The sequence below is a fragment of the Seriola dumerili genome, unplaced genomic scaffold (genome assembly GCF_002260705.1).
Source record: "Seriola dumerili isolate Sdu_G_001 unplaced genomic scaffold, Sdu_1.0 BDQW01001850.1, whole genome shotgun sequence".
Lineage (NCBI taxonomy): Eukaryota > Metazoa > Chordata > Actinopteri > Carangiformes > Carangidae > Seriola > Seriola dumerili.
Window position 1 is genome coordinate 230,588 of NW_019176105.1, and position 26,536 is coordinate 257,123.

The 26,536-nt window shown below is 40.1% G+C and overlaps 2 protein-coding genes across 4 annotated transcripts in view; one reads left to right on the plus strand and one right to left on the minus strand.

Annotated features, from left to right (window-relative positions):
* Positions 1–8,537: 8,537 nt before the first annotated feature.
* Positions 8,538–10,995, minus strand: LOC111239082 (dynactin subunit 6-like). The gene is made up of 7 exons (XM_022768852.1): positions 10,948–10,995; positions 10,594–10,658; positions 10,369–10,474; positions 10,131–10,219; positions 9,691–9,738; positions 9,099–9,241; positions 8,538–8,995 (listed from the first exon to the last, which is right to left on the minus strand). Exons 1-7 carry the CDS (start codon positions 10,983–10,985, stop codon positions 8,897–8,899), a joined length of 588 nt encoding a protein of 195 aa, XP_022624573.1. The 5' UTR covers positions 10,986–10,995; the 3' UTR covers positions 8,538–8,896.
* A 2,158-nt stretch (positions 10,996–13,153) lies between these two features.
* The window catches only part of LOC111239081 (zeta-sarcoglycan-like), a 31,537-nt gene continuing 18,154 nt past the window's right edge, over positions 13,154–26,536 (plus strand). For 2 of the 3 annotated variants that reach the window (XM_022768849.1, XM_022768851.1), the window contains exons 1-3: positions 13,154–13,192; positions 19,958–20,152; positions 23,498–23,599. In XM_022768849.1, coding sequence (XP_022624570.1) covers positions 13,154–13,192; positions 19,958–20,152; positions 23,498–23,599 — 336 coding nt within the window. The remainder of the gene's footprint in view (positions 13,193–19,957; positions 20,153–23,497; positions 23,600–26,536) is intronic. The other variant, XM_022768850.1, reaches the window with a different exon arrangement.

Sequence of the window (26,536 nt, forward strand, 5' to 3'; positions counted from 1 at the left end):
TAATAAACCCTTTGCTATCAGGGTGTGGGAATTTACATGATTTCAATTTCCTTTGCACCTGTCTACCAGGTGTGCATCAGACAGCAACACTTAGTTTAATGTTAAATATATATCAAGTCTAAAAATACTGGAATCGGCCAATTAAAGACTCCCCATGGATTTTTTTAAATAACAGAACAGAACTTAAACTCCTCTCAGGTTGCTATAACTCCTCAAAAATATGAGAAAACATTGAGATGACATGGCCTGAGTGTCACGCCCGGAATTAGTTCATAATGATCTGACATGTAGCCCTATGTTATTTTTCCTGCTTTATTTTTCACACTTTTACTGCTATAGGCCTTATACAGGTCATGACATCATAAATTTACTTATTTATTTACTGCATTTTATGGTGTTTTCATCTCCAAACAGGGAATGTAGATGGAGCGTAGCAGTCTAAATCTGATACAAAATGCCTTTTCTCTTTGTTTGGAGTCGGTAGCCTACCTTACAAATCAATTCATTGTGAGATTATTACACTGTCTTTCATCTATTAATCTAAATGATATTTAAATGGCAAACTTCTGAGCCTGGTATGATGAGTCAAATTATAGATACACAACAGTGTTATTTGTACCCTGATTAGCGACAGGTCATGCAGGACATGTGACTCGTTCTGTTGGTGGGTTTGGTCATTCGTCGTAAATTTCCCATACAAATTAAAGCTCTCGTCATTAATAGCTGTATTGTTTTGTATTTAACTGGTTGCTTTCTTGGGAATAAACCAGTTGTTTGGAAAGCAATGTCATTTACTCATTAACAGTTTCCCATGTATCTACACAGTTGAAGAGTCACTCGGTTGTTAACCTGTGTAACTTTTAACCAAGCATTACATACCATCAGTTTCTGTCATAAATGTGGCAATCAAATGATGTTACCCTAGAAGGCACACACACTCAGCATAATTCATCATCACAGAGCAGGAGACACAGACAACTATCAACCTCACAGTTTAATAAATTCAGCATGACTCTTAGTTGATTATTTTAAGGCCCTCTTAGGCATCACTGATATAGAACATCTCTGTGTAGATTTACAATGAGCAGGGCAGGTTGTGCATGTCAAGAGGTACTTGAGACATCACCTGTAAATAGCTCAAGATTGGAATATGATAACAAGTTGCACTAATCCACTGTGAGCTCACCCCAAGACCATCTGATTTACAACCTTTGAGTGGGGAAACAGCCAGACCCTGGAGCTATGGAAGTGATATCTCAACTGCAGTGGAGATGAGCAAACACTAAAAACTTTGCTGGCACACCTATTATTGTCTACAGTGCAGGATGCAAAACAGCCTTAAAAGCAGCGATCAGGTGACAAGGCAGCCTTGAACGCTCCCCCATTTCAAAACATTTATTTTGAGCAACTGCTTCACTTTGTATTTTGTGATGAAAAGTTCAAGAGCTGACAGTAGCTCGGTAGAGGAGACTTTGACTATATGTTGCATGAAATTTATTGCACAGGACAGACTCCCAGTTTGTGACAGCCAGTGCAGAAAACAGAGCGAGTCGTTTTTGCTGAACTTGCACCTCAAAAGCAACAAAAGAAGGAAAAACAGTCATCGTGGATCGGTCTTGGAGATTTGTGTTCTTTCTCCTCCCCAATCATGTCTATATCAATTACACTGCATCTGAAGCATACACAATGAAGAAGGGACATGGCAGATTCTTTTATGCTGATAAGAAGCAGTTCAGGATGAAGAGAGAGGGAGGAGGGTCTTGGAGTCTTCGAAGCAGATAAAAATGGAAATGTTCCCCTTGCTGCTCAACACCCCTGTATCAAAGCTTCCTGCTGGAGTCTGGGGAGCAAGGAGGGGGAGGAGAGGTAGGAAGAAGGAGGAAAGGATAGGAGTCGGGCGAGGAGGGGAGATGTCCCAGCTGTGTTTGACAGGTCTCAGGGCTGAGCTGTGTGGTCTGATGCTTGGAGAGGGAGGGTGGCCCCACACAAAAACACACATATACACACACACTCACACAGATACACACACACACACACACCGGGGGGGAGGGCAGAAGAGCAGCTAGGAGACAGTCTGGTCACGGTGTCCTGGGTAACATGTCAGCAAGCTTTGATGTGGTCCAGCCTCACATCAAGATATCTCTATGTTATCTATGGGGACTGCTAGTTTAAGAATATGCAACAATGACGGCTAAACTGGTTGAAGGGCTATTGTTATTTTAGTCTGAATTGATGGAAAGACAAGAGAGAGCATGCATGTTAATTTCAATATAGAATAGAAATATTTTGATATTTTGGGAAGTACAGCTCTTTGCCTTTTTGCCGAGGGTTAAATGACAAGATTGATACCACTCGCTGGTTAGGTTAGCTTAGCATAAAGATAAACTAGCCCAGTTTTGTCCAAAGGTAAAAAAAATAATTCAGCTATCAGCACACCAAAACTCACTAAACATATATTATAATGGCCCAAATATACAAAAATATGACGCCGCTTTTTCCATCACCTGCTTTTAGTGAAAACTTTCCACAAAAACACTTTTAGACTAGTCCTACTGTGAAACTTTCTCAGAGATTCAATCAGTGATCTGTCACACACAAAATTTCCAACTCCAAAAGTTGGAAGAACCTCTCCGAGCCCAAACTCAAAATCCAAGATGGCTACTCTGTGTATCAACAGAAGTGTGAGCTGCAGAACTATCCTGTTTGTTAGCACTTCTGTCTCATTTGTGTCTCATTAAATCAGTCGTGCACACAGTACTATTCAGCTTCTATCTGTGGACATGTTGCTCAAGTGTTTGTATGTAAAATATCACGTAATGTATTGTTGTCAACTGGTATTGCTGACTATAACAAAGACAAGCAAACAAAAACTATAACAAGCTTCCGACTGATTAGAGCGTGGTAAACTCAGGTGTGACGTCATTCCTAAATATGACTGCTGAGATAAATGGAACGCAGCATGAGATAACTAGCAAATATGTAGCCTCATATTTAGTGTAAAGACATGAGATTAGTATTGATATTCTCAGCTAACTCTTGGCAAAAATGCCAACAAGCATATTTCCCAAAATGTCAAACTATTTCTTTAAGAACCAGAGATCTTTTGTTTTCCCAGACAACAAACATTACAACTATATTCCACGAACCTCTGCTGAAACAAGGGCAGGACTGAAGATTGAGACATAAATCAGGTTATCCAATATCATCTTCTGGATCACTGACTCATAGCTAAAAGGCCGGCATGATATGAGCACCAAAACAAGAATCTATCATGACACAATGCCGATGTATTGACCAGTGGTGGACCCTGAGGGAGGACCCCTATGGTTCTTGCAATGTGCTCGGTTGCCAGTCAGATGACTAAAAGGTGTTGCCTTGTCTACACCCTTTCTCTGCATTCCTGCAACTCTGTAGCATATAAAACTCCTTATCACTGGATTCCATGGTTATTAACTTCCTCTGAAACAACCAAAAAGGAAAAAAACAGAGGGAGAACAATGTTGCAATCCCCTTAGAGGTCATCTGTAAAAAAAAAAAACAAAAAAAAAAACAAGCAGGTCTGTATGTAGACTTGACAGCAGCTCTGCGTTTGGCAGAGCAACACACTTCTTTCCTTTTGAGTGATGTTGGGTAAGTGGCTCTCATTGGGCTTGGAGCCAGGCCATTCCATTCCTTTGACTTACTGATACGCAGCGTTCCTCACTTATGCTTAGTGCCCTTTGATCTTCCTCTAAGATCACTAATGAGCAATTTGTGGTCAGATTGACCCGCTCTAATTGGCCATGAGAGGCTTGGTGCTTTGTTTTAGTTTTCTCAGTCCTTTACAGTGGCTTCTTTGCAACACAAGCTCTGTTTACTCAACCTCTGTGTGACATAAAAATCACATTACATGACAATACTAGTACTTTTTGAAGTTTGTTTTTAATCATCTAGGTTGTTTCCTTTCCATCCTTTCAAATGGTGTCTGCACTGCCTGCAGAGCTTTCTGCCATTTGCTGCAATAAATTCTTCTGCATCTTAAAAAGACTGAGAATCTACAGCCCCCCAGCAGCTCTTTTAAGATGAACGTGTGGCTCTGTTAAACTGGGCAAACATTGCTCGCACTGAATTGAAAGTATAGAACTCCAAGTATAGAATGGCAGCATTACTTTTACTTTTAGTTAATTAAATGAAAACCAATGTGACAGAAATTAGGCCTGACCACCTCTGGGCTAAAATCAGTCTTAATCTATATAGTGTCTGTCTGTCTTTAGGCGAGTTAAATGCTATAGCAACATGCTCACAATGGCAATCCTAACATGATGATTTTTAGCAGGAATAGTGTTTACCATATTCGCCAGCCTCCTTTAGCATGTTAGCTTACTAATAGTACATTTGAGGCTGCTGGAAATGTAATTAGTTGTGCAGGTACCTGGTCATAAACCAAACTAAAATTTCAAACTGATAATGGCCCTAGATTAAAAGTCAGTAGATCCAGTTTTCACAATTCATCTTGAGGGGGGAAGATAATGCCTGCACCAAATTCTATGTAAATCCATCCAATAGTTTAGTATTTAGTTAAATATTTCATTCAAAACCAAAAATGTCAACCCACAGCTAAGGGATCAACAAAATCAGAGAGATCCGTCCTATGGGGGTGATGAATGTCTCATAGCATTCATCCAGCAATTGTTGAGATATTTGTGTGGACCAAAGTGATGCACCCGCCGACCAGCTTTGCCATCCCTAAAACTCGAGTTCATATCAGTGCGCACATTATGCTATGCCCTGCTTAATATCACTCACCAAATACCCACAAGAGGGAATGCAAGCCTGTGCCAGAAAATAATCCCTCAAGAGAGTGTCACCTTACAAACTCTGTCTCTTTGTTCAGGGTACCTTTGTTAGCTGGAGCAGCAGTTGATTCCAGATTAGGTTAACATTTCAAGAGGGTGAGAAGAAAATTCTAATTAATGATCCAGGTGTCTGGAAAAAATTTGGGTTGGAGAAAAATCAACTTTATCTTGGGTTCATGTTGTTTTTCATCATATTTTCTTCGCTGTACAGGCTTACAGAAAGAGAATGCAAGAGCTTTTGTGATTAAGTAGGTTGCATTACTGAGTAGTGAGGTAGAACATACGTTTATCCTCAAGGTCAAAGACGGGGTCGTCATGAGCCGCCGTGTGTCACGAGAAGGAAACCCCCTCTGAACAAAAGCAAGAGCATGACTCATCAAACCACCTTTATTTCCTTTAATATATGGAAAAACCTGCAGTTGGGGTCGAGGTACAGAAACACAAGAAAGAGGCACAAAGTATGTCAGTAGACTGTAAGCTTTCATGATTCAGTGGGCAGAGGAAGGGTTGAGTAGAGAGCAGAGGCCACGCTAAGTATGTCTCTGAGGCTTGAATTCCCAAATGTTGACACAGGTCTACGTAATGGACTATTATGTTCCCTTTGAATGCTGTTGAGTGGGCCTAAAATGTCTTAAAGCAGGTCAAAGGGAAGTACGTTTAGTTATATAGTAAGTTATATCTTCTCTTTTGTTGTGCAGTGGAACCAATAAAAGGTTAAACTAAAACCTGGCTCCTGAGGTCTTTGTCTTTCCCACCGCCTTTAATCTTTATTGAACAGTGTGTATATGTGAAAAAAAACCAACTGTTCAATTGCTTTCTGCAGTTTGTACTGAGCTGCAGAACTCTGTACTCGGACCTTTACTTACAGTGAATTTAAATCTTCTATAGTCAATTTTACTCTAGTTTGTAATTATTCTCTTTTTGCCACAGCTTGTAATTGTCCTGTCAAGTTTTTGTCAAGTTACCACTTCATATTGTTATGGCCACACAGCCGTGACAGAAGAGGGAGATGCACACAACCAAGCTAATTAACAGATTTTTTTTATTTTTTTTTAAAAACAATAAATGTCAGGGGAAAACTTAAACTAACAATGGAATGGATAATCAGTAAAATCTGCAGAGTAGGTGGGTGGATGAGTGAAGAACTGTGTGAGTGCAATGTTGTATGGTGCAGCAACACAAACCAAAACCAAATGCGTGCCTCAGGGAGGAGAGAAAACTAGAACTGAGCTCCAACACAGTTTTTAAAAGGAGCACTAGCACACAGGGCCCAGGTTCTCCCACCCTGCTGGTGACCTTCTGCCACACCCACCTCCAGCACCTGCAAAGAAAGCAGCCACACAACCCAAGTAACAGGTACACAGGGTGGAGAGGGTCATCATGTCACAATATGTTCATTTTGCAGGAAAGGAAGAAAGTTTACTTCTACAAATTCTGTGGTTGGCATACAGCATATAAATCTATGTAGATATATGCACATGCAAAAATATCTGTGCATACTGTATCCATGCTGTCCATACATACAGTATGTATGTTTCTTCTGTCTGTTAAACTGCATATAGTTTTACTAGGTACCATATATGCTCATATGGCATCTTTAGTTTAGCATGTCAACATGCTAACTTTTGCTAATTAGCAACATAAAGTGTGGCTGAGGATAACAGGAGTGTCATTGAAGTATTTTGTCATAAACTAAAGTAATAGACAAACTGAAATTTGAATTTGGATATCTGTACCAATTTTCATGGCAATCCATCTGACAGGTGGACCGAAGTGGTGGACAAACCAACCGTCCGACTTTGCCATCCACAGAGCCACTCTGCTGGCTTGGCTAAAAAGGCATGACATCCAGTGGTTCTGGGTCCCTGTTGTGATGAAATTAATTATTTCTGTGGGATTGCAATGGAAATCACTGTGGCCTATAGGTCACATTTGACTTTTCAAAGGTGGAGTGGACCTGGCTGCAAAGGTCAGCTGTCAGAAAGCCTTTATCCTCCCAAGCCAACCGGTGGCCTGTTTGAACATGACTGACTGCAGTGGACCACACCAAAACTTGAACTGCATGTGCTGGTGAAAACATAACAGACCATAACAGTGAAGAACTGATGTTATATTTTATTTTTCAGTAGAAAAATGTCGTAGTTTAACATGTTTCCAAACAGTCGAGGTCGAGCAACTTCGTCAGTATCCAGCTGAATTACAAACTCAAATCTCATGCTTCTCTCTTTGTTTATGATAAGATATTATTGACTCTTCAGAGAATGCTGCATATTGTAGCTAAGGCCAAATATTGACTTGAGATAATTCTATGAAAAGAAAAGCAAATACCACTGTGATGTGCAAAAGTCTGCTTTAACAAATGAATGGAAGCTGGATAATTCAGTTTCCCAACAGTACAGTAAGAGAGAGGTATAAATAAATGCTTCCAAATATAGATCAGCATTTGAACTTCCTCTCAAATTCCTGCCATGAGTTGCTATCATCATAGCCATTTTGCCTCTGTAAAAAACCTCAGCAGATTAAAAGGCCACACTTGCCCCCCATGAGGTCCTTGTCACTCTGCACATCCGTGCAACTGTGCCCAGCATCTGTCTTCCTTGTCATATTAAAGTAAACTGACGCTTTGGCAACACCCCAAAATAAAAGTGATGGTAGTGGAAAAAAAACGAAGAAGTGAGAACAGAAAGGAGCCTAGACGTGGCCCCGGCTGCACTCCACTGCTGAAATAATTAGCCCCTGGTTGATGTGGGCTTCTCGTGGGACTCCACCATGACATGTTCAAATGAGTATTGGCAGTGTGCGACACCAGCTGTGGGCCTCCTACAGGGAGCTGCTGTACTGTGCAGCGCCCTTCCCATCCAGCATGACACAAACCCTTTAAAGTCTGGAGAGCAGGAGCAGCGGCCTTGAGCTTGTTTTACAGCTAGAAGTCTTCAACGGAAACAACTGTAAAATGTGACATCTGAACTTCTTATGTCAGGTGTTTCAGGGAGTTTATGTACTTACTCTCTACCACACACACACACACCACATACACACACACACCACACACACACACACACACACACACACACACACACACACACACACATCCATCCATCCACAACCAAATCTGTGAGTCTGTGGCACAGATGGGAGCACAACCCAAGGGGCTTAGATACGAAGGGGGGGGGGGGGGGGCACCAGGCATTATTCAGATCCGTCCTGCAGTAGAAATGCAAGTTTCAACCACACCCATGTCAATTACAATAAACCATGCTCTGTGTGGAATTCCCACTGTACCCCCGGCACCAATTTGGCAACTCCTGGTGGGAGGGCACAGGACTGGCAACCCACCGAATCCAAGATGGGGACTACCACACCCAGAGATATCTTTCGAGGCATCACTTCTGCTTTGTAATTGCACTTTTGAAATGGTGAGTCACCAGTGCATGTGTTATTTGTTGCAATTATTTCAGCCCCCCAAACTTGATTTTTTTTTTTTACTATTCTAGCACAAAACATGACAATATGGATATTTTTAGTTACATTATTAATAAATAATATGTCATTTGGATATTTGGTATCGCTTGATGAAACAAAGCCTTCAGAGCAGACAGTCCAGTTGCTCAATAGTCCCTCCTTGTGGTCACAAAATATAGAAAATGATAAACCAATAGACTACAGGTTTAAATGGAATCTTTATTAGAATCTGTACTGCAATATTTATGTTTTTTTTGGAACAATTATATATACAGATTAATATAATTGATTAACATAAAAATGACACTGGAAATGTATCATTTCAGGGCCAAAATATATCATAAATAATCATAATATTGATCTGAAAGCAAAAGTGCAAAACTAGAAACAGTCAGTAAGAAAGAAAAGAAAAGTGATGATTCTTCAAATGAAGGAAGAAAGGTAGAGTGTGATGGTAATTTTCAATGCTAGAGGTAACCTGTTAGACATTAGGGAACAACAATAAAGTGTAAGACAAGTGCGAGTGGAGGGAAATGTGTTTGATTGTGGCGTCTGTGTGTGCAGATGCTTTGAGTCGCAGGAGGTTTGATCCCTCCATGTCAGTTTCTCACAGGCGTGCCGCTGCCCTTAGCCGTCTTCTTCAGGTGGTGGTAGTTGGGCAGAATCTTCATGAGGAAGTCGAGCTGCAGAGTCTGAGGCTAGAAGATAAAAATCCATCCAATCCGGTTACACAAATCTGCACACAACCCAGCAAAACTCTGTGACATGCAGGCATAAACAAGACATCGGCAGAGAACTGACCTGTGGCTTCTCACTCTGCACACGCCTGATGCAGTTTGAACCGTACACAACCGTGTTCTCTGGCACGGCCTCACAGTTGTTGATCTGGCAGCACGCGCCGATGATGCAGCCACTGGTCAGAATCACATTTCTTCCGAGATCAGCTGGGATTTGTAATATTAGAAAAAAAAATGTGTTAGAAAATTACACTACATGAATATGGAAAGAAAGGTATATAAAAGATGATATAAACTGATCAGCTGTCAGAGATTATACTGCCGTATCTATCCCATTCATATCTGTGGGTAATTTAGACCATTGTATGCTTTTTTGCAGATCAATGAGCAGGACTTCTTAATGGCACTAGTGTATTTTTATTTCATTTTTGCATAAAATTTGATGATGTACCTTCATTTGTCAGGTATTAAATTTGCTCTGTTAGCCAATAACAACTATTACTGGCTGGTTATTTTATCATTTTCCAGAACATACAGTAGGTGCTCATGATGTACTGTATTTCAGTATTGAACTATAAAATTACATACGATGATAGAAGATTTTACTCATATGGCACATGCCTAGAAGAATACAAACAAGTGATTGCAGTACTTACCCTTGGACTCAATCACATTATTGTCTCCAATTTTCAGAGCTTGAGAGACTGTGGCAGCATCATTAAGGATTTAAATCTATGAATGAGCAATTTTAAATAATTAATATTCACACCAGACTAAAGCCTGATTGACACAGAATGTCTGAGGCTAATACTTATATGGATATTAAAGTTAGAGTTTTTGTTTTAAAGAATTGTGATTAATATACAGTATATAACAAGTGGGACATTGTAGATTTAAACATGATCTTGTTAGTGCTCTCTGGTGGACAAATTATGTCACCACAACACTTCTATACCATACACATAACCTCAAACACACTTTTGGTGTTTCTACACAGACTTATTTTTATCGGTCAACATAAATTCAGATACAGAGATACTTGTGATAGATCTGTGATAAGCTATCAGCTATTGTTTTTTTTATTTGCAAAGGATACCACATCCAACTTCGAATACATTATTGGCCCCAATAGTCATGGTCTTTGGCTCAACTCCCTCTGTGTCTGGCATTATATTCTCTGGATAACTGAACAAAACACAAAGGATAAAATAAAGTGAAGTTGTAATGATCATAAAGGGAAAATATAATAAGACTAGCAAACACACACACACACACACACACATACACACACATACACACACACACACACAAACACACACACACACACTACCTACCTATTAATAATAAGAGCCTGCTCCTCTATTAGATTCCCCTCTCCAATGACAATAGGCCCTGCCTCTGCTATGATCCTTGCTTTAGGGTGAACAACAGTTCTAGCACCTGTGAAAATGTGCAAATAAAGATTTAGTTTCTTCTCATATGTTAGAGGGGCGTACAGCAGCTTGATTTAAAAAGAAAATGAATAAAAATGGCGCTTATAGTGAAATTGAAGTTCTCACCAATGGTCACATCTCCTCTTACTTCGCTTTCAACACACACAACAGCCCCAGCTGCAATTTTAGTACTGCAAAAGCAGATGGCAAATATATGAAATACACAGATCACTGATGCACTGTAAACATGAAATGTAAACATTGCAGACAGAATAAACAGCAGATTATATCCTACCATCACTAGCCTGTTACATTGTCTCAATAATTACTGACTACACGACCTATAAATATGGGTGTCGCCATCAGTGAATCTGCAGGATTATCAGAAGATGAAACTACATTTTTATGTCCTGACTAACATCGTTCAAAAACTGACTTCTCAATATAAAAGGTTAACGTTGATCAAATGTAATTTTGTACCTTTTCTGTGCCATTATTTGCTTGCTGGCGTCTGACATCCTTGCGATGAAGAATTAATTTCTCGATAATTGATTAGTAACCCTAGTTCAGAGTTGGAGCTCTGGTTTGATTGCGTTTGTCTGGAAACATCAGCCTGAAACTTTACTGCCATCTACTGGTAACCAGCCGGATTTGTAAGTCACAAACAAGCTTAAATTTTATTGTTAATTTCTTACATTTATAACGACAAAAATGGTTAAAAGACGTTACCCGTTTTTGTGTTTAAATCACTGTTTTAAAATTCTTTTATTATTATATTATTATACTATTATTATATTATTATACTATTATTATTATTATTATTATTATTATTATTATTATTATTATTATTATTATTATTATTATATGGTATTCCTTTTCAGTACTAAGAGCCTTTTGATGATATTTAGACTACCTGTCAAGCATTAACCTAAATATGAAGACAATAAAACGAATAAAATAAAAATGAAAGCATACACTGGGTTCCAAATAAGCTTTAAAGCACATATTTTTTGCAACTCTCTTATAGAGCCTTACGGAAATTCAAAGTTGTTAAAACAATTCGTTTTTTTATTATTATTTTATTTTTGCTAGCAGCACAAATTGCACTGACGAAATTCAGCTGATATAGTATCGATACACTCTCTCATCCCTCAATGCATTTTCACCTTATGTCCTGCAGGGTGCAACAACTACCAGTGAATGGGAGCAGCATCAGCTATAAAATAATCCAGTTAAATTTACCACATGAGGAGGAAACACTGAAGGATAACCTATGACTATCATGCCACAATAATATTACCCCAGAAAATAGAGTTTATTTTCTTATTGTAAGTTTCAAATGACTAAAAGAGATTTTTTTTCTGTGATGTCTTAATGTAGATATATTGGTGGTAGCTGAATGTTACCGCCAACTCTGACCCCATGAATCTCGCTTTTCACAGTCCTCTAACCAGTGCATCATCTGTTAAGTGAAATTTGAATTCTGCCAAGTCAGCCAGAATTCACTATGATAAAATCGGAAATTGCATATCCCTTGTTTTCAGAATAAATCTGTGGCTACACTGTAGGACATGAAAAGAAAAAATCATACTCCTAACTTAGTCCTCTATCCAACTCAATACAGATAGTGACTTAAATATATTTTCTTCATCAAGTTGTCATTTTGTCTTCAAAATGTGGTGTGGTGCTTTTAAATGTTAGCTACCTGTGTTTAATTGGCTAGACAAACACTAATACCGAGAAGACCTTGACTGTTCACATTGCATGTTGTAGGAAGAAATGAGAGGTCAATAGGGCCCCGCAGATCAGTTTTGCTTCAGCTTGACTAGTTGGTTAATCTTAAACATTTTAAAACATACCCTTTGGGACTCCAAGGGATGACACATTGGAAGCAGTAAAATCCTCACCTTTAAGTCTCAGTTGTGAAATACCTCACAGGGTCCAGTTAAGTAAGGCTAGACCGGCACAAATGTATCCTAATGAAGCTGACAACTGTGAGAAATTATCCAAAATTACATATTTTATGCACTGGGTTAGCAAGGTACTGGAAGTCATTCTTCATCACTTTGAAGCGCTTTAGAGAAATATAACCATATAATAACCTGAAATAACAATGTGTTTCATGTGTTACCCTACAACAGCAATGAGCAGTGTTGAAATGTTACATAATAGAAAGAAAAATAAAAAAAAAGACATTAGGTAAAGGTTAAAATATATTTTTTTATTTTTTGTTGCTTTGTACTGATTTGCAGCTTTGTAATTGATCTTTATTTGTAAAAAACAAACAAACAAACAAAAACTTTTACTTTTAAAATCATTACCGGAAGTACTGAGCGTGATTCTGTCTGACTTGACGGCGGTGAGTTTTGAAGGGGAGCGACTCGTCTCATCGACTAATGGAACGTAAAGTGAGGAGGGGACTGGAGCACTTGAGCCCGCGTGTATTAATTAGACTGTAGCCTGCACCAACTACAGTACATTAGAAGACTTAAAATACCGTGAATGTACGCTTAATATGTAGATTAAAACAAATATTACTTACCCTAAAACAGTGGTTATATGTATTTTTCTTTCTGAATGGAAGTGAAGAAGTGCAGCTCGCGCCTCCTAAGGCGGCTGAATATTCGTGCGTTTAGCTTGTTTGAACTTTGTGTAAATATGTAACTGGGACGAATGAGATTGTGACATGGAACAGTCGGCTACTCTCGACATAGAGTCGCTGAAGGTAAGTTTACAACCTATTTGATATGATTTAAATCAAAACAGTCAAGTTTATGGGTGGAGTGGATACTAGTTTAACAGGGACATCACGTTTAGCAACAGGAAAGTGAGTTTTTACCTTGGTTCACGGGGCACAAGTGCGAATTTAACTGTTCATTTTATCTAGATATTGTGTTGTTCTATTCAGCAGTCCAAAATCAAGTTTCTCTCTGCAACAGGTGCGTCGGTTGTTCCATTTAAAATCCCAGCTAATTAAAGATGAATGGAAACTGTCCGCTCACTCTTTCAGTCTTACAGTGGTTGCATTTCTCTTCATGCGGGAATATGATGATTAATAACCAGTGACCGGGGCTTCAAACACCTCAGGAGGCCTGCCTGGAGTTCTGTATCTCCCTCTTGCAGTATACCTCATGTTCTATGCATTCTCTCTCTTCAAGAAAAACAGTAATGTGACAGCCTATGAATATTCTGCCTGCATGGTTTCTCATTATCATTCCAGTCTAGCAGGGGAGGCAGTAACCTCTGGGTACAGTATGTGCATCTTGTCTCTGTGCTGCAGTGCAAAAAAGCAGCTCAGTGTCAGAAACTCATACAGCAGAGCTTCTGTTTGGCCAGGCACTGGAATCCGTCCATTGGTCCGCCACACACACACACACACACACACACACACACACACACACACACACACACACACACACACACACACACACACACACAGCTCTGGGCTTAGTGGTTGGGTCAAGCGTATCAGTCAAGAAATCACTCCTGCTCACACTGGCTCTGAGCTGATCTAGCACTTCCCTCTTAGACAAACTTGCAGACTTGTCACTTTCTGCTAATTTCCTTCTTAATGTGAGTAACATGCTTTTATTAAATTCCAGGAAGGTGACTTTAAAGTGTGAGAATAAGCTATTTTCTCCATTTAAAACTGAAGCTTTGTTTAGGAAGCTTTCTGACAGTATTTTTCTTGATAATGCTGTGTTCAGGCTGGCACTTCCCCTGTGCGTTCGACTGATGAATGCAAATGACGCCTATGGGGTGCTGTCCAAAATGGCCCCGTTGGCTCTCTAAGGATTTGCTAGGGATTAGCAAGGAAAGCTAGTGCGCTGTGGAGAAGTGTCTGTCTGTTTACATCAGCAGTTTGTCATCTCTCCCCTCTGCCAGAGCTATCATCAACACTGAGGAGGGAACTGACAGAGCTGCAAACATCTGAGACTCAACAAAACCAGATCTCGACGTTAATAAATGATGCAAAGTGCAGAATGCCAATAAGGCTTGTTGCACACTTTTGTGTTGCAAAAGTACAAATATGTTTCATGAAAGTGTCCTCAAAAGCGGAGCGGCGTGTAACAGCAAAAGGAAATTCTCTCTGAAAACTCCCTTCAAACGCCCTGTGATGTTCTGGCTTTGTTGGCTGTGTGCTCTGATTGAACAGCTTCGACCTTTCGTTGTGCTGGACTTATTGAAGATCTTTGATCCCTGCCGGCCTCATACTTACAGTGGAGTTACCTTGTTGCTTTCAGTTGGAGGAAGTGCACTGCCATCCATCCACAAAGAAAGGGCAACCACAACTACAAAAGATGAAGACATTGACGAGCTCCACCAATATCGTTACTCCACCAGAGATGATGGAGCCACAAAAATCCGATTTCACATCTAAGTGGAGCGACTTATCGACAGCAGCACCCTCACCCACATGCTTGATTGTCACGTCAACAAAATGTGAAATGGTTACATCAATGCACTGAGTTGCACATTTGACAAATATAATTGGCTCTCCCATTTACAGTCGTGCATTCAGGCTTCTCTGTCTCGTTGATTGGACTTTCTGTCAAACTAAAAAGCTCGCAGAACCTAAATAAATAGGTGCTTTAATACTGCTTGTCAGACTTGTAGCATGATTGTGTCCATTAGTTTCTCCTGCTGCTGCCTCAGCGATTGTGCAGTGTTCATATGCGGGATGGATGAGTACAAGCTTTACAGTCATTAGCGCATCTCAAATGTTTTCTTACCTCCAGCTGAGGCAACCCTGTGGGACTCCCTGTGGCACTGCTGAGTGAGAGAGCGCTCGCCGATTTGCTGATTAACATTATCAGGCATTAATAACATCTCATTTTCTTTCATTAGGGGCTTCTCAGCTGCATTTTGCTGCCTCTGCAGCATGTCACTGTTTGATCAAAACAGCATGTAGAATATCACCCTCTACGCTAATTGGTGAAGATGAAGCGTGCTGGCAGTGGGTAGGGACTGCTGGGTAATTGCTGGCTTTGGCTGGATCCAGCTGCAACGTCTGTAGTCAAATCTCTAAGGACCCCCACCCCTAACACCCCCAAAGCAAAAAGGAAAGTGACAGATAACTTCAAAGCGATTGATGAAGTACATACAAAGTATATAGAAAGATAAATGTGGTCATGCAACAAATCCATAAGGACTTTTCCAGCTTAGTGCATGAGAGATAGCAGTTTTTATAGCTTATTGTACCTTAGAGAAGCAAGTTGCTGTGTAGGTGTTTGGTTTCTATTAATAGAAACTACATGTAATCATGACTGTAGGTGGTAAACCATCCGTAGCATTGAGGAGATTTCAGACCCATCTGTTCATGATAATCTATTGACACAGGAAACAGGGTGACAGACGGCTCATTGGCCTCGGTTCTTTCTGTCAGTGCTCAGGAGTTTAACTTTTTACCTTCTTCCACCAGGTTGAGAATCTTTTTGAGTTTTTGCCGAGGACAGTCATTAGGCTGGACTACATTACCTAATATTTTTGATGGTGATCCCTTAATATGAAGCCAACTTCATCATAGAAGATGCGTTTTCTTTCTGACTGTTTCATTTCTGAATGTCTGTCATATACCAACTTGTTAGTGTCCATCTGTCCCTGCAGTGACCTTTAACTGAACAGTGCTCCTATTTTTTGTAATGACTATCACAAATGCAAAATTATTATTTGCATGTTTTTTTAGATTTATCTGAAATGAGGAGACTTAATTTTCACTACCTGTGCATATTAAGAGGTAACTGTCAGGCCTCCTACAGCTGACATAAAGTGATAAATGGGACTCAACGTAGTGTGACATGCCTACACAGTTTGCTTTGTAATCAATGTTTTGTTTCTTAAAAGTCAAAGTAGTTTCTCACAGCCGCTGCAGTTGGACATCTTGATCAGTCCAGTTCGCCGTGTTTGTGAGAGTCAGCTGTGACCAGCATGCTGAAATGACAGATTGACAAAACGCCAGCCGCTATGCACTCCTCCATTTGCTCCGTGAATAACCAAGCTTTAGGAGGCATGACTCGACCAGGGTAATATATGCATTAAAACTCTTGCAAAGAAATCACGGGATCCACTAGTGTTGGGAACAGTGGGTTGCCATAGAAATTACAAGTGCTGAAGTTTCCCCTAGCAACAGTGGATTGAAAATAGACTATATCTGTCCAGCAGTGGCATGGCTGTAGGCTAGTAGATTTACTGTTTTTTAAACTGTTTTCTTTTTTTTCTTTTTTCTTTTTTCTTTTCTTTTTTTTAAATGTTTATATAAGTTTTTAGCGTTTCTTACATTCCAGTTAAGTTTGAGGGTGTTCAATCTTTTCTGCTCAGCAATAGCTCAGTTTAAGATTTTACTACATGTTATGTGTAAAGCATCTTCCTAGTTGTGAAGAAGTCCTCTGTGACACTGCAACAAGAGTTTGTATTCAGCCTCTGTGTAAGCACCTCTCATAATGCTCTTGTCCCTCAGCTGTATCGCCACTTAAATTGGAATCACTGACATTTCTAGGCCAGTGATATGGGTCATTTGTATTTGCTGCAAAGTCGCAACATCTATTTGTGAGACATCTGCCACCACTTGCCGATGTGACCTAAACTGTTTGTCTAAGTAAACACTTTAAGAGTGGATGAAGTTGTGATGAGGCTGTGGAGACTCCTGTCCACTAGAGATTGTCCAGTTACTCATGCTCTTCCAAGCAATGATGTCAGTAATGGGAAAGATATGGAAATATAGGCTTCAGTGCCCTGCGCAAACATTATATGTTGGTTGGTTTTTAAAATTTGTCAGTAAAATACTAGCACATTATTTGATGAAAATATTTTGCAAATATTGTACAGTTTTGATTATTCTTTTCTGCTGAAAATAGTGAATAACGCCTGCTATCTTCTAGAAACAGAGATGACACATTTCAATTGCTTGTTTTATCTAATTTACAGCCCAAAACCCAAAGGAATCCACTTTACTGTCACATGTGACATCAAATCATCACACGTGAGAAACTAGAACCAGAGAATATTTGACTATTTTGCCTGAAAAATGACTGAAAGAGTGAAAGATTCATTTTTTGATTGATTAATCAACTTAATGTTCCAGCTCTATCATGGATCTATGTAAAGTAGAGCTGTAAGGATTAGTTATGTAATTGATTAATCAAGTAACAGAATATTAATCTGCAACTATTGTGATTATAGAGACATTTTCATACAAAAATCTTAAACCTTGGCTGGTTCCACCTTCTCAAACATGAACATCTGATGCTTTTCTTGGTCTTACATAATAGTAACATTTGATTATGTGTCATTAGGCTTTTTTTCTGAGTGATTAATGGATTAATTGAGAATGTAATCTGCAAATTAATCAATTATGAAAATTGACACAAAGTAAAGCCTCCTGCATTTGATAAGTGTCTGAAAATGCAGGTGTTTCTCTGAATTCCTGGAAAGCTTCAAGGGCGCATGCCTATTTCTAGTACCAGCCCTTTGCCAGCTGATACACCACACACTGCCTGATACACACAGTTATACAATTTTTACAAAAATGGATTCAGTGTCTGTGGTTTTATAATCACTAAAATCTATCAGCTGCAGGCCCTCGACAGAGATTGATTTATAGCCACAATAGTAAATACCACCACAGGCTGGGATTCTGTGTCCTGGCTGTTAATTAAACCTTGGTTAAGTAATTTAGTTCCTCCTGTGGTAAAGTCTTTTGCTTGCTGAGCTAAAAAGTCTTTGCTTGTTCTGCCACGGTTAATGAGAACCTGTCATGAAAACGTACAATCTAATGATACCTGCCATCAGCGTCCTATGCTAATGACACGCTTAGTGTGAATAAAGGATGTGGGGCATAGATTCTGACTTGAGTTATGCTTGCGTTACGCTGCTGGAGTCCCTCAGGGGAAAACTGTGCTCAGGTGTGTCAATTATGGATGTGTGTTTCAAGCATTTTATACAGACATGATAAATTAATAGTTGTTCCTGTGGAAATATTCAAAACTTTGAAAGAAATCCTTTACATAATTTGACAAAATAAAACATTCTGCTGCTGCTGTTCGACATTTTATCTCAGTTTGTACGAGCAGGAGCTTTGCTTTATTCATTATCTGTGCAAGAGAGTGGGATGGCAGGCTGCGTGTGAAGTCATCCCATCAACAGCTGAGCAGAGCAGTTCAGAGCTCAGCCAGCCCCGCAACCTGTGATGAGGAGTTTCACACTGTCAGCTCACGGTCACGATCGGCTGGAGAACAGCAACTGCTCGCCCTCGCCTGGACAGCCGCACTTGACAGACATCATCCTCTCTGATCTCAGATCAGAGCTTGCATGTAGCAGCTTCTCAGTGGCTGGCAGGCGCTTCAATCCTCAACGAGAGTGGAGAGCATTTTCTGGCATCTCATAATTCACCTCATGTTTTCATGACTCCACTATAGTGGATGAAAAGCGGCTTGTGATTTGTCCATAAAGTGAAATTTAATATATGAAGCCTGCCATTTACTTAAGCCATGAACTGACCGCCATGACAACCCTCTTTTATCTGTTTCACATCTTCTGGAGGACATAGGTCCATAAAGCCTCATTGGTGTGCTGTGTGGCATGTGTAGTATTTTCCTGTGAAAGGCTGATGGGCAGTAACATTATAAAGATCTCAGGCTGAGGGGAGCAGTTAACAGGTGGGCTGCAGGAAGCTGTCAGTCATGGTGACTTTCTTTGTGAACACAGAGATCCAGTTTGACAAAACGTCAACAATAATTAGCACTGAAAACAAAGCTGTGACATGCTAAATCCATACAAATTAATTTTAATTGTAAAACACATAAATACAAGCAGAAATGTCAAATGCCTTGCTTTCCACTAGTGGAACTTACATTAATCACCATGATAAGTTAATAATATCTAGATTTAGCAGTAGTTTTATGTTTGACTTAACAAGGAAATGAAAAACTGCTGTTTAAGAGCTTTTCTACTTCTGGGCCTCGTATTCCCACAACTGATCACTAACTTGTCAGAATGAATCTTGACTGGTAATTCCTCTTTCCTGCAGTGGAATGAAACGTAATGGGCACTCTGATTTGGTATCTCTTTGGATAAAATAAAGTCACCCAAATGACCTTGTCTTTAATGCACATAGCTTGATGGATTACCCTGCTACTGGTTCAGTTTCTTAAAGTGTTTCAGCCCTGATATGTCTGTCATCACAAAAGTTACCAGTGACAGATGATTGTAATTGTTTTCTCAAAATAAGCGTATTACATATTCAAATCTCCCTCTCATTCAATTTAATTACCAAGCACTGATGTTTCAGGCTGTGCCCAGCTGACATTCATGGTGTGCTTGCACCATTTTGTACTGTATTGGCACCACAGCCGTACCTCAGCTCAGTCATTTTTAGTGGTGCTTGCGAGAGTTAATAACCACTCACAATACGTGATTGCTTCTGTGAAATGAATATATCCTTGGCCGCCAGCTAACATAAAAGCTCCTGTCTGTGTGTGTTTTTGTTTTCCAGATTACCCAGGAGCAGTTTATCCTCGCGTCCCAGTCCCTCCACCTTCAGCGTCCAGGCTGTGATGCCGTCTACCCAGTGGGTCTGTACGGCTGGAGGAAAAGATGCCTCTATTTCTTTCTTCTGCTGCTCTTGGTCACCATGATAGTTAACCTGGCCCTCACTGTCTGGATCATAAAAGTCATGAATTTCTCAGTGGTGAGTACAGCATGGCCTTGTTCAAAATGAGGCCGAGTCAGTTGGGCAAATAAAGTTTGAGGGCATTCAGAAAGTATTCAGAGCCCTTTACTTTTTTCACATCTATTATGTTGCACCCTTATGCTAAAATCTTTCTTTGTCTATTTCTTTCTTTCTTTGGAAGACTTTATTCATACAGGCCCATTCGGAATATGTTACAGGCACCATCTCTCATGTTGTGTGCTTTGTCTCTTCTGGATTTGATAAAGAATTAGAAAAGCCTTGGCAGCAGGACCGGCTGACACAGAATGTGTTAATCTCGGACAAAAACCAAACAGACAGATGCTGCAAGCTCCCGTGACATTTTCAGGGACAATGCACACAATTTACCATTTTGTCAACAAACTCCAAATGGCAGCATCCTCCCTCGGTGACGGATGTGTCCCCTGACTATTGCTATCATTCCTCTACTCCTTCGCCTCCCATCAATCTGTGTCATGAGTAAAAGACCTTATCAGCGCTGTTGGTGTCGCTCCAGAAAATGTACTTCGCTGATCCCCATCTCTCAGGACTTGGCAAGCTCAATAAGAAAACACAAGCAACTACCCCCCTGAAAACGCAAGCAACTACCCCCTGAATACCCGTCTCACCATTTCTGGCGAGACGGGCATAGGATCACCTATCCGTAGACATCAAACACAAAACCTGATAATAGCTACAGCCGAAAAGCGTTGGTTTAACATTGAGGTTGTTCATGAAATTACAGAAGTTGTGGGGATTTTCATCTTAAAGGCAAATGTTACAACACCACTTGTAATGCTTATGAGGAAGATGGCAAAACAACAAGACAAAAAAAACAAAACAAGTATGCTATTATGCCAAGTAAGAAATAGTTAAACAGGTTTTTTTATAAAGATAGGAGACCTACAAAAGATAGTAAAGTAAAAGGTTGTGCAGCAGAGGCCAAGATGTCCTGACTTTTAGTGGTCTTGTAAAGCTCAGCGGTGACGATCCAGTTCCACGTCCACATCCTCTCAAAATAAATGCCACAACTTCTCTCTGCCTGTTGAGGACAATGGGGGCAACCTTGGCTCTCCACTTTTGTATCAAACCAAAATTTGCCAGGTGTCATTTTTCCACCTCAGAAACATTCCCTGTACCTGTTCATTTCTTTCTTTCACTGATACTGAGGGGCTCATCCAGGCCTTCAGCACGTCATGACTGGGCTGTCGTAACGCCCTCCTGTTTGTCCTGCATCCCACCTACTCGTCTGACTGATTGCAGCCGTGTACTCAACTCTTCCCGCCCACTATATCACCTCAACTCCAGCACAGGAGTGACTTTTACGTCTGGTTGCTGACATACAAAGAGCTGCACACTGCACCACCCACCTCCTCCGCTCCTCTGACTTTGTCCTCCTGTTTGTCCCCAGTCCTGGCTCTCTACCATGTATGATGGAGCTCTCCCTGCTGCACTCTGAATCTGTAATTCACCGTCTCCATCCATTCGTGCTGCAAGCACTGTAGAGTCTTTAAACACATCACTCTGGGCCCGTCTGCTCACACACATCCTCACAAAGCTGCCCTCAAACTTCACTTTGCTCATCGTGCTGTGGCAAGGCATAACCTTATCCAATTTCTACAGAATTATCTACCGCAAAAATCAGGTCCTGAATAAATGTGGTGTGAAAAATATGCCATAAAGCTGCAGAATCACACCTCACTTTATACCGTCTTTGCAATTTTTCATTCCCTTAATGTGATGTATTTTCTGTTGGAACAGGATGAGGGATCAATTTAAGTGTAAAACAATGGGCTCATGAGAGAAAAGCAACATGATCTGGTAGGATGAACTGAAAGCCAGGATTGTTTAACAGTTGTGATGACATTGTATGTACGCACACTAATGAAGCATGAGGTCCCCCACTAAAGAGCCACTGTTTTAAAGAAAGCACAAGTGCTCATTAAATAGGATCTTCAATGCTTCAGTCTTTCAGAGCCAAAAAGCAAATGCATGAAAACTTTGCCCCCAAGTTATTAAAGGTTTTTTATTATTTATGTAATTTCCATATTTTTAATTATTATATATTTCATATATAAATAACTTTTACTTTCCATCACAATCACAGCTAACCATTTAGCAAACCATTCTGCTGTGTTTTAGGGATTTGGATTTACTTTTCCATCTGTCCAGGCACCTAGTGTCTTCCATCAATGTCTATACAAGATGAAAATGAGACTCTTTAAACTTACTTGACTTGTGGAATCTGTCACAGTGAACATCAAGTCTGCATTAACTTTGGTCAGAGTTACACTGTAATTATGGGGTAATCTACTGCAGAAAACAGACTCCAGTAAAACTTTAATAAAAGTCAACACAGACTTTCTCTCTTTCTCTGCTCTCAATGATCTACAACTTTCAAGAGCCTACGAACTGATTTTCGTGCTGTACACAAATAAATAGAAACAAATTGTTTCCTGGACCAATGGTTAAAATACACTAAATCTAATTTGCAGCCTGTACTCAAACTGTTAAGTGCACCTGATTTGTTGTTAAGGAGCTAAAACCTCTAATCAATGTTATTGTCCTTTAAGGCTTCTGCAAGGCTTTTTCAATCAGGTTGTTAATGCATATAGTTTGGGATGCACTGATCCAAGAATGTTATTTACCAGTACCAAATAAAGAACTTGGACCATTTGCTCCCATTTCCCTAAATTAAAATCTTCCTCATTTTTATGTAAGGTAGCATGATGCTGTAGCACTGAAAACTGAGCTGGAACTGAGTGAGTGAACTGAGTTTTCATTATTATGCTGTTGTTCTTTTGTCTGATGCTGTTTTATCTCCCCGTAAATCACTCTAAGGGCTTAAACAACGTGAAAAAAATATTACTATGAGAACTGCTACTACCACTTCCACCACTACTACTACTACTACTACTACTACTAATGATAATGATAATTATTATTTTAATGTCCATGTTAGTACTAAGCCAACTCACGTTAATCTGTTTGATATATAAATGTTCCTTCTTTTATCGTTTCCATGAATTCACATCCGCTGCTGCCAGATTAGTCTGGCTCTCCTCAGTCTGCCTCCCACTGCATGCAGCCTGTCACCCTGACACAGCTGAGTGTCTGTGGCATTGTCACCTCGATGTCATGTCCTACTTCTTCCCTGTCACTCAGCGCTGCTGCCTGTCCACTGGCCTGTCTGGCACGCAGCAGCTCCTGCTCTGTCTGATGCAGCTCAGCGACAGCAGGATTCAATTTTTTATGCTTTTGGGAGGTTTATAATCCTTTGAATCAAATCAGGAAAATCAACACTGCTCACCACAACATCACTGACTGATCATGATTATGTTTCAGGATGGGATGGGAAACCTCCATTTGAACCAGGATGGGATTCGGCTGGAAGGAATCTCTGAGTTTCTTCTGCCTCTCTATGTGAACGAGATCCAGTCCAGAGGGGTAAGTTGCTCCCTTTGCTCCTCTCACCAACTTCCAGCTGCCTGTTGATCAGTATTCTGTAGCACTGATGGACTAGGAATAACTACCATCGACTGAAACACATGTGAAAAGCTCTCACAGAGACACATCTCTCCTGTCAGCTGCAGACAAGCTGGTATTGATCCCTCAGTTTTGAGAATGTTGTGATCAATTCATTTAAAGGCCAACTTCTCTCTGGGTTCTAACTTGATGATACTTTGATGTTACCTTATTTTTGTACCCTGGTAGGAGAGATTACACACTTTCTCTGTCCGGTGCTCCCCGCCTCGTCCTCCTCATTTCCTGGCATCCCCCAGCATTGCAGTATCAGGGCCTCCCATCAGCAGGAAACGGGTAATAGGCTGCCTCTCGGCTCTTCTCAGGCCACATACAACCCTACAGGAGATTACAGGCGATTACAGAGGGACCAGAGTCCCCCTGCTGGATATCCAATCAAGCCCACGCAATAAATTCCCCTCTTCTACTTCCTCCCTCTCCTTTCTCCTCTTTGATGTTTAGTAGATTAACCAACACAGCTCCAGTGCAAAGTTGATCCAAATATCCTTCTCCCACACGAATCACAGACGCTCAGTTGGATCATCCACTTTTTCAGTGATTAGGCATGGTGCAGAAAAGCAATTTCAAGCACTGAAAACTGGGATTCCATGTAAATTTGATTTCTGAGGGACGTCGATGGAGGAAGTGGCTCGATAGTGGGTACAATTTGCCACAGCAGATTGAGAAACAACTTGGAATTGCCCACTCTTGCTCTTTGATGTTCTAGTTGGAGCTAAATGTTGATTTAAATATAACACTTGTGCACTTACCAGTAGCCAACACCTCAAGGCCATAGCAGACGCACAAGTCGAACATGGGACAAAGCCAATATTTCATCCCCTGGTGCAATACCACCTGCAGACATTTTTACTGTCTTGTTTTACAGACAGGCTGTGCAGTGGCCCCCTTATCTACTGGCACCAGAGATATTTGCAGGACAAAAATCTCTGTGGGTCACTCAATATTTCTCACCTGAGGAAATATGTCAAGCACTGAGAGAGCAGGGATTATGGTTATCCAATGAGTTTACACCACAGTGCACAGTGCTGTTCTTCAGGCAGATAACCACCATTGATCAATAAGCCATTACTACAAACAGTGAATGTAGTAATGCACCAGAGATATCTCAAGTTAAACATAGTGTTTTTTTAATATTCAGAGTCCAAGCTGCGATACAGACAATTAGCTGAACTCAAGTAGCTTTAGTTTTATTTCTCATGGATCTATCAGTGCTTGGACTCTTCATCAATTTCCGAAACCATAATCTGTGATTTTCAAGTGGAAATGTTTTTTGGCCGTAACTCTGATGGCTGGCAGCACATTACAGCCTAAGTAGCCTATGAAATCAGCTCTTTCAGTAGCATGTTGTAAAATGAGCGCTGTTAACTTTGCATACATACAGTTTACATTGGTGCCAATCCAGGCTAGACTTATAACAAATACAACAACTGTGTTCTGTAGAGTTTTCAGAACAAAAGATAAAAATATGGAGTTTTTTTCCCATGAGACGTTATCTGAATGGGCATGTCTCTTGTGGTGATGCACATTTACGTCCGCCAAGGAAGGCTATGTTTTCACCCACGTCTGTTAGTTTGTTGGTTTGTTTGTCAGCAGGATTATGCAAAAAGTACTTAACAGATTTGCACCAAATTTGGTTGAGCGATGGAGCATGGGGTGGACCAGGGAAGAACCCATTAAATGTTGTTGTGGATCCAGGAATTTTTCTATCTTTTTCCTAAACATTGTGAGATAGGGCGTTTTATTTATTTATTTATTTTTTCACATTTTCATCAAATGCTAAGGTAATAGCCTAGATCTTGCTGTAAAAAATCCGACAAATTAATGAGGTTGAGATCTATGACTTTGTACAATTTGGTGCATTGACAATGTTTGGCTTTGGTGGAGGTCACTCTACTGAGTGCCATCCTAGTTTTAATGCATTTGTAAATCCAATAATTGGTGATTTTGACATAATGAGTTATCACTTTTATAAACTTCTGTTGTCTAAATTAATGCTTCTCAGCAAAGTTTAATTATATTTACTATATCTTGTTGTTTAATATGTCTTGATATATAGAAGAATTTAGTTTCATGTAATGTGTAAAATGATACAATAGCACTAAACATGAATTTTATTATTATTTTGTTATTTTTGTTCTATTATTATCAGAACTGGGTATTGCTTGACATTTTTCTATCCCAGTGTTAATACAATACCAAAGTTTTGTTACTGACAAAAAAACAATATTTGATATTGATAAAAAAAGATATTAACAAAGAATCAAATGGCTACTTGTATGTGACAGGGGTTGCTTGTGCTAACCCAACTCTGCTGTCCTTCTCAGCTCTGTAGAGCTTTTCTGGGTCTTTTAGTTCATTCTTTTGGTTTTCCAGCTTTGTTGTTTTGATTCACCTTCACATCTTCTGTCAGCGTCGTTCCAGCTGCTCCAGGCAACTGTTGTCAGAGAAAAGACTTTAAAATCCCCTGTATACTACCTGTCCAGCACTAAACGGCAAACAGACTAGCTGGTGAATATAATTTAGCAGCTAAAGAGGCAGATATTTCCCTGGGGGAATGGAGGAGACCAAAAAGAGACTTAAAAAGAAAGTGAACATTGGACTTACTCTGACCAGGTGGCCAGAAACACGACTCCAAAGGAATGCTAATGTTACTCTGTGTCTCTGTTTACTCGGACAGTTCACCATGACCTTTCTAAGGTAATAATATGTCAGTGTTGTGTTTCCAGCTTGCTGTGCTACCCTGAAGTGATAAAAAAAAGAAATCAATGAATCCAGGTCTAACTCTGAGAATTATAAACATATATTTCTTCAGAGCCCCTTTTTCATTGAGCAAAATCGGAC

What these genes read in the sequence shown, in the direction of transcription:
- LOC111239082 (XM_022768852.1), bottom strand. Translation starts at nt 10,985, where the DNA reads ATGTCAGACGCCAGCAAGCAAATAATGGCACAGAAAAG. An exon ending in CAAATAATGGCACAGAAAAG is followed by an intron (nt 10,659 to 10,947) that starts GTACAAAATTAC and finishes CTGCTTTTGCAG; the next exon opens with TACTAAAATTGCAGCTGGGG. An exon ending in TAATGTGATTGAGTCCAAGG is followed by an intron (nt 9,242 to 9,690) that starts GTAAGTACTGCA and finishes TACAAATCCCAG; the next exon opens with CTGATCTCGGAAGAAATGTG.